The sequence below is a fragment of the Haliotis cracherodii genome, unplaced genomic scaffold (assembly GCF_022045235.1).
Source record: "Haliotis cracherodii isolate W230 unplaced genomic scaffold, xgHalCrac1.p SCAF_2, whole genome shotgun sequence".
Lineage (NCBI taxonomy): Eukaryota > Metazoa > Mollusca > Gastropoda > Lepetellida > Haliotidae > Haliotis > Haliotis cracherodii.
In genome coordinates, this window is record NW_027266275.1 from 53,910,517 (window position 1) to 53,919,031 (window position 8,515).

Below are 8,515 nucleotides of genomic sequence, written 5' to 3' on the forward strand. Positions count from 1 at the left end.
GTGAAACTGTTACTTCTGAATGAATGACATAAAGTTTGCTACTCACGAACTGCAAAATCTTCTGCTTTAGTTGTTGATATTCATCCGAACTTTTGTCATTGAGTTTGTCATTCCACGTGGCTCCGTCTGTGACCTTAATTACACCACTATATGACGTCGCTGATTCTGTAACGTGGGTTGTAGTGGGTTGTATTGCTGTTGTTGTGGCTGTTGTTGACGATGATGTTGTTGTTGGTGTCGTTGTCACAGTTGTGGTCGTTTGCTGTTCCGTTACCACATAGGACGATGTTTGTCCGACGTATGATGATGATGATGTAGTTGGTTGCAATGTGAGAGATGTGATCGACACGTATTCTGAAGTGGGTGGTAGCATTGCTACAGATGTGGTTGGTGTTTCTTCTGTCGTCAGAGATGACGATGTTTCCTCGAGGTATGCTGATGATGTGGTTGGTGCCATCGCTAAAGATGAAGTCGGTGACTCTTTCGTCATCAAAGATGATGATTCGAGATATGCTGACGATGTGATTGGTTCCATTGTGACAGATGTAGTTGGTGCCGTTTCCGTCATCACAGATGATGATTCGAGATATGCTGACGATGTGATTGGTTCCATTGTGACAGATGTAGTTGGTGCCGTTTCCGTCATCACAGATGATGATTCGAGATATGCTGACGATGTGATTGGTTCCATTGTCACAGATGTAGTTGGTGCCGCTTCCGTTGTCAGAGATGATGATTCGAGATATGCTGACGATGTGATTGGTTCCATTGTCACAGATGTAGTTGGTGCCGTTTCCGTCATCACAGATGATGATGTCTCCTCGATGTAAGATGATGAAAATTGTGTTGGTTGCATATCTGCCGTTGATGTTAACGTGACTCCATCTTGCGATGTGACAGTTGATGATGACGTTAAAAGGACATTGGAAGTGGAGGTTACTATTCCTACTGAGGTCACAGTATCAGAGTAGAAAACATCACTGCTACTTGACATCGATTCAAGGACTAAGGATGTTTCGGAAACAACAGAAGGGGCTACAAGCTCTGCTGAAATGGCATCTGACGAAGAAGGGGAAACGACAGCATGTGAAGATGTTAGTTCCTCTGAAGAAAATGCCGACGTTGAAGTCCCTAATGAGGAGAACGAAGATGTACTGCTGAGCAAGGTTGAAGAGGGCAAAGAGTAAATACCCGTTGAAAACGAAGATGATGGGTCAGAAGATTCAATGGAGAATGCGGTCCCAGTGGAAGGTCCTATCAGGGATGTTGTCGTTCCTGTCAAAGATGAAGATGCGACATTCAGAACTGGGGAAGAAAAATCAGTTGAAGATGTTGCAGGGCTAGATTCGTCAATAGAGTAGATTGTAGGCATTGTACTCGTACCTTCTGTAGATGAGGGCCATGATGAGGTCATAGTTGTAGGTTCGGAGCTTACTTCAACGATGAATGAGGATGGACTGTCACTTAATCCTGCAGAGGAAGGCATCCCTGATGACAGAACCCCAATTGGAGATGATGCTTCGTTTGGAGTTGATGACATCCCACTTATTCCAGTTGAAGAAATTCCCTGTGACATCAACTCAGACACAACTGTTGATGTAGCTACTTGTGGTGAAGTTACATAGTTCAAGGATATGGATGATGCCCCAGAAACGTCAGTCGAAGTAGACATAAGTGGTATGGCTGTTGACAATGTTTCTGTAACTGTATAAACTGTTGACGTTGTTGTTGTAACTGGGGATATTGATGACGTTGTTTCTGTCCCCGAAGATACTGCTGGTGTTGTATCTGTAGGCACTGCTGGTGTTATTGTTGTTGTTTCTGAAGAAACTGCTGCTGATGTTGTTGCTATAGGCGGAGATACTGTTGTTGTTGATGCTGTTGTTGTAACTGCAGACACTAACTGCGGTGTTGTTGTATCCGAAGATACTGTTGTACCAGAATGTGCTGTTGAAGTTGTTGTGTCAGAAGGTATAACTGACGTCATTGTTGCATCAGAAGGTACTGCAGACGTTGTCGTATCAGAAGGAACTGCTGACGTTGTTGTATCAGAAGTTACTGATAACGTTGCTGCTGACGTTGTTGTGTCAGAAATTGCTGCTGTTGACGTTGTTGTATCAGAAGAGGCTGCTGACGTTGTTGTATCAGAAGGTACTGCTGACGTTGCTGCTGACGTTGTTGTATCGGAAGGTGCTTCTGACGTTGTTGTTGTATCAGAAGGTACTGCTGACGTTGTTGTATCAGAAGGTGCTTCTGACGTTGTAGTTGTATCAGAAGGTGCTGCTGACGTTGTAGTTGTATCAGAAGGTGCTGCTGACGTTGTAGTTGTATCAGAAGGTGCTTCTGACGTTGATGTATCAGAAGGTGCTGCTGACGTTGTAGTTGCATCTGAAGGTGCTGCTGACGTTGTTGCATCAGAAGGTACTTCTGACGTTGTATCAGAAGTTGCTGCTGACGTTGTAGTTGTATCAGAAGGTGCTGCTGACGTTATAGTTGTATCTAAAGTTGCTGCTGACGTTGAAGATGTATCAGAAGGTACTGTTGAAGTTGTTGTTTCAGAAGGTGCTGCTGACGCCGTTGTTGCATCAGAAGGTGCTGCTGACGTTGTATCAGAAGGTGCTGTTGACGTTGTAGCATCAGAAGGTACTAATGTCGTTGTTGCATCAGAAGGTACTGATGACGTTGTTGTATCAGAAGGTGCTTCTGACGTTGTAGTTGTATCAGAAGGTGCTGCTGACGTTGTAGTTGTATCAGAAGGTGCTGCTGACGTTGTTGTATCAGAAGGAACTGCTGACGTGGTAGTTGTATCAGAAGGTGCTTCTGACGTTGTAGTTGTATCTGAAGGTGCTGCTGACGTTGTTGTATCAGAAGGTACTGCTGACGTTGTAGCTGTATCAGAAGGTGCTGCTGATGTTGTAGTTGTATCTGAAGGTGCTGCTGACGTTGTAGATGTATCAGAAGGTACTGTTGAAGTTGTTGTTTCAGAAAGTGGTTCCGATGACGCCGTTGTTGCATCAGAAGGTGCTGCTGACGTTACATCAGAAGATATTAATGACGTTGTTGCATCAGAAGGTACTGATGACGTTGTTGTTTCAGAAGGTGCTGCTGACGTTGTTGTGGTATCAGAAGGTGCTGCTGACTCTGTTGTGGCATCAGAATGTGCTACGGACGTTGTTGTTGTTTCAGAAGGTACGGGTGACGTTGTGGTTATTCCTGAAGTTACTGCTGCTGTGGGTGCAGATACCGCTGACACTGATGTTGTAGCTGAAAACGCTGATGATGTTGTTGCTGTTTCAGAAGCTACTGCTAAAGTTGTTGTATCTGATGATACCGATGCTGGTGTTGTTGCGGTAGGTGCAGAATCTGTTGATTTGGTTGTTGTATCAGAAGGTACGGTTGATGTTGTTGTATCAGAAGGTCCTGTTGACGTTGTTGTATCAGAAGGTACTGAAGACGTTGTTGTATCAGAAGGTACTACTGACGTTGTTGTATCAGAAGGTAGTGCTGACGATGTATCAGAAGGTGCTGCTGATGTTGTTGTTGCATCAGAAGATGCTGCTGACGTTGATGTTGTATCTGAAGGTGCTGCTGACGTTGTTGTTGCATCAGAGGGCGCTGCTGGCGATGTTTCAGAAGGTGCTGCTGGCGTTGTTGCATCAGAAGGTACTGCTGACGTTGTTGTTGTTTCAGAAGGTGCTGCTGACGTTGTTGTGGTATCAGAAGGTGCTGCTGACGCTGTTGTTGTAGCAGAAGGTGCTACTGACGTTGTTGTGGTATCAGAAGGTGCTGCTGACGTTGTTGTTGTATCAGAAGGTACTGCTGACGTTGTTGTTGTTTCAGAAGGTACGGCTGACGTTGTTGCATCAGAAGGTGCTGTTGACGTTGTGGTTGTATCAGAAGGTGCTGCTGACGATGTTGTATCTGAAGGTTCTGCTGACGTTGTTGTATCTGAAGGTACTGCTGACGTTGTTGTATCAGAAGGTACTACTGACGTTGTTGTATCAGAAGGAACTGCTGACGTTGTTGTATCAGAAGGTGCTGCTGGCGTTGTTGTATCAGAAGGTACTACTGATGACGTTGTTGTATCAGAGTGTGCTGAAGACGTTGTTGTATCAGAAGGTACTGATGACGTTGTTGTATCAGAAGGTACCACTGACGTTGTTGTATCAGAAGGGGCTTCTGACGTTGTTGCGTCAGAAGGTTTCACTGATGACGTTGTTGTATCAGAGGATGCTGTCGACGATGTTGTATCAGAAGGCACTGCTGATGTTGTATCTGAAGGTAATGCTGTCGTTGATGTTGTATCAGAAGGCACTGCTGACATTGTTGTTGTAGGTGGTGCTGTTGACGTTGTTGTAGATGGAGATACTGTTGACGTTGATGTTTTATCTGAAGATACCACTGACGTTGTTTCAGGAGGTACTGCTGACGTTGTTGTATCTGAAGATACTGCCGCTCCTGTTGTTGCTGTAGCTGCAGATACTGTTGACGCTGATGTAGGTGTTTCAGAGGGTACTGCTGACGTTGTTGTATCTGAAGTTACTACTGGCGTTGTTGCTGTTGGAGAAGGTTCTGATGACGTTGCTGTTGTTTCTGAAGATACAGCTGCTGATGTTGTTGTAGTTGCCGATTCTGTTGACGTTGTCGTTGCAGCTGAGGTCATTGCTGTATCGGAAGATCCTCCTGACGTTGTTGTATCAGAATGTGCTGATGTTGACGTTGTTGTATCAGAAGGTGTTGCTGAAGTTGTGGTATCAGAAGGAACTACTGACGTTGTTGTATCTAAAGGTGCTTCTGGCGTTGTTGTTGTATCTGAAGGAACTGCTGTCGTTGTTGTATCTGAAGGTACTAATGACGTTGGTGTTGTATCAGGAGGAACTGCTGACGTTGTTGTTGTATCAGAAGGTGCTGACGACGCTGTTGTTGTATCAGAAGGTGCTGCCGTTGACGTTGTTGTATCAGAAAGCATTGCTGACGTTGTGTCAGAAGGTGCTGCTGACGTTGTCGTTGTATCAGAATGTGCTGCTGACGCTGTTGTATCAGAAGGTACTGAAGACGTTGTTGTTGTATCAGAAGGTACTGATGACGTTGTTGTGTCAGAAGGAACTGCTGACGTTGTTGTATCAGAAGGTGCTTCTGACGTTGTTGTTGTATCAGAAGGTACTGCTGACGTTTTTGTTGTATCGGAAGGTACTGCTGACGTTGTTGTTGTATCTGAAGGTACTGCTGACGTTGTTGTTGTATCTGAAGGTACTGCTGACGTTGCTGTATCTGAAGGTGTTGCTGACGTTGTTGTATCAGAAGGAACTGCTGACGTTGTTGTTACATCAGAAGGTGCTGCTGACGTTGTTGTATATGAAGATACAGCTTCAGATGTGGATGCAGGTGAAGATATTGTTGACGTCGTGGTATCTGAAGGTACTGATGTGAATGTTGTTGCTGTAGGGGCAGATACTGTTGACATTGTCGTAGCTGATGATGCTGGTGTTGCTGATGGTGTGTCTGCTAGGGATGTTGACAGAACTGGCTCATTGTCATGTGAAGTTATCTCCAGTGTTGATGAACTGTCCTCTACCGTTGATACTGATAAGGTTGTAGGTGGAACTGGAAGTGGATATGTGGTATCATCGGTTGACATCAGCGTTGTTGTCTGGAATAGTAAAACATATTTGAAGGACAATATTATCAAACGATTTCATGCCATGGTGTAAGATACAAAAGGAACCATCAACACGTGTCCATCAACACGTATAACAAATAAAGGGTGCAGTCTATCTATGGACCTAATTATACTTACGTTTCTCCGTGAAAATAAATGAGTTCAAATCAAACAGGGACGTTTTTATTAAGTCTATGCAACATGCAATTACTAACGAGGAAGGTAGATATCTATAACAAATGTATGTAAACAAATAAAATAGAAAAGCTTAAATCTTCAAAAATAGGAATTTTCAAAGTTACAAGATACAAATACTAAACAGATAATCAGTAATGAATCACAGTTATTTACTCGAAAGCCACATTTGACATATGTGGCCATTTTAATTCATTATGATATTATGAAATATACCTGGAATACACTCACATATGTGAATTTATTGTGAACGACTACAACAAATTGACACAAGTGACAACATCAAATACGAACCGAACTATGGGACATCTACTAGCTACCATCGACTGTATATACACTGTGTGTCGTGTTCATACAACCTTACATTGCATTGCCTCTACAATCATACTGAATTTCATTTCTGTTAGTAAGTTTGCCGAATCCAAAATTGTGAGTTGGTTTGTAGACACCATACTCATGATCATGGGAGTCACTAAAATGACGCCTAAGACCTGCATTTAGCGTACACGTAACATGATTTAGAAATGTTCAAAGTTACAGCCACCTTACACGCTGATACCTAGGCATCAATCGTGATATATGGACACCACAAACAAGCACAAAGTCGGTAAAATAAACACTCAGTACCTATGGTATACTGACTTGGGAAAGAACCTACTATTTGGTCGAACTAATAATGTACACTAAAATAGAATATGCTTTCTACGAATGAAGCTATAAAGATTCAAAATGAAATTTATGGCAATACTATTTAAAAAAAGTTAAGAACATGTAAAAGTTTAAAAGTTTTAAAATTAAACTACATATATGGTTAGATATTATGACTGTTCTGTGTCAGCAGACATCATGTTGAAACAGATGTGTTCGCTCCACACGTGTTTCTGGCAATGGCTAGTAATGTGATGATCACAACACATCGACAGTGACGTCCACCCGTGCATGGCTGTGCGTCTCCACCTACTACAACACCAGGTGAGGTACAAAACGGCTCTTACTTCTTGCTCCAGGGAACTTACACCAGCAGAAGAGTCATGTGTGGATGGGACCATGGGGAGAGGGGATGTTCTTGTGGTCCATCTTGAGAATCTATTGTAGTTGTTGTTGATTGAATATCAGAATGAACGTATTCCATGTTAAAGAAACCATGGTATCCATGGTTTGAATCTCTGAAGTAAGAATCTGGAGAGATTATCCAACAAGGGCATCTCTGTGCTGTGTATGTAGAGGCAATGTCTGCTTCAAAACGGGACCCAGTTGATGTAGAAGACATCTTCATTATTTTGTGATCTGTGAACATTGCACTCATATATGACCTTAAAGTTTCTGAATTGAGTGGCTGAGTTGAAATGGCTTGATATGAAGACTCCTATGTCCATGATTCTGATTCTGGCAATGGAGTTGAAGTTTCAAAAGTGCTGTCATGGTTATATTGTTATAGCTTGGAATTTTGGATGATTGTGATGACGAAATATAAATTGAATGGAATATACGATTTTGATTTATTGTCTCCGTTTAAGCTGACGTTTCCAAAAATTCAATTTTAGAATGATCACTATAACCTGTCATAAGTTGCATTCCCGGTATAGGCGTACACAGTGTTGTCATCTGGGACGCACGAAAGACGTAGATGTTCTTCATTGGATTACATAACATATATACTGTCACCTGTCTGTACAACTGTAGAATGCACATCAACATGCTAACTAATTGACTATAGCTTGTTCTTGAATATGTTGATTGTGCTGCTGAATTTTTTTTGGTCTTCCCAGACTTTCTGCTAGTCACATTTCCCAACTTGGCATCCTCGAACTTAAGCGATTGATTAAGTTAAAAGTTGATGGTTGATTTTCAGTGGTTGACGTCCAGATATAATCCATGCCATCTCTAGTTAAAGGGGATCTTCTCTTATACCTTTTGCATTTGAAGTCAGGATGAATTCATTATATATCATATAGTCTTGATATGAACTATCCCCTTTCTTTGCATTTGGCACATAAACAGAGGAAATCTGAAGAAAACTTCCTATCGTGTTGAAGCAACAGTATAAAATGTACTGATGAGGATGCATAAGCTGATGTGACTGACAGGGGTACAGGAGCTGGTCTCTGTAACGTTTCTCAAGAACTCATTGGTACTCTCTTAAGACAGGGTTTTCGTCTTTGATACCTCCAGAAATGTAAAGTAAATAGCAATTGTAGTTCAAGACGGCCCATTGACAGAGCATTTGTAAGCTTTATCAAAGAGTACCAGGGCTTGACAACAACCTTGTGCGTATTTCAACATTTAAACCAAAACTTCTCACCAGAATTAATGACCGCAACACATAAATTTGAGAAAGTATTCCTCAATAGGAAGATCCCTTTGTGATTGAGTCTGTGATGCTGAAGAGAAGTTTCTACTGTGACATATATAAGAGAAAGTGAAGGAAAACGATATTAAAATATATTATAACTGACAGACGAAGGCGTATGGAACTAGATAAACTCTTGTTATGATTTCATAGCAAGGAAAAGTCCAAGAAAATAAAAAGAGTATCACTTACAGAAACTGTGAGCATTGTAAACGGGACTTGATTCCAACATTTCGGGCCAATAGAAAACAAGTCCATAGCATACAATATCACAAGACAAAGCTGATCAAGGCATCAAGGTGAATGGTCAT

The 8,515-nt window shown here is 42.1% G+C and overlaps 1 protein-coding gene across 1 annotated transcript; it reads right to left on the reverse strand.

The window, feature by feature from the left end:
* Nucleotides 1–181: 181 nt before the first annotated feature.
* Nucleotides 182–5,625, reverse strand: LOC139467673 (mucin-22-like; the record flags this gene model as incomplete). The annotated part of the gene is made up of 5 exons (XM_071249191.1): nt 4,850–5,625; nt 4,407–4,491; nt 3,396–3,735; nt 2,060–2,954; nt 182–1,567 (listed from the first exon to the last, which is right to left on the reverse strand). Coding segments are annotated over exons 1-5 (3,321 nt in total), but the record flags the coding sequence as incomplete, so codon positions are not given.
* Nucleotides 5,626–8,515: the final 2,890 nt, after the last annotated feature.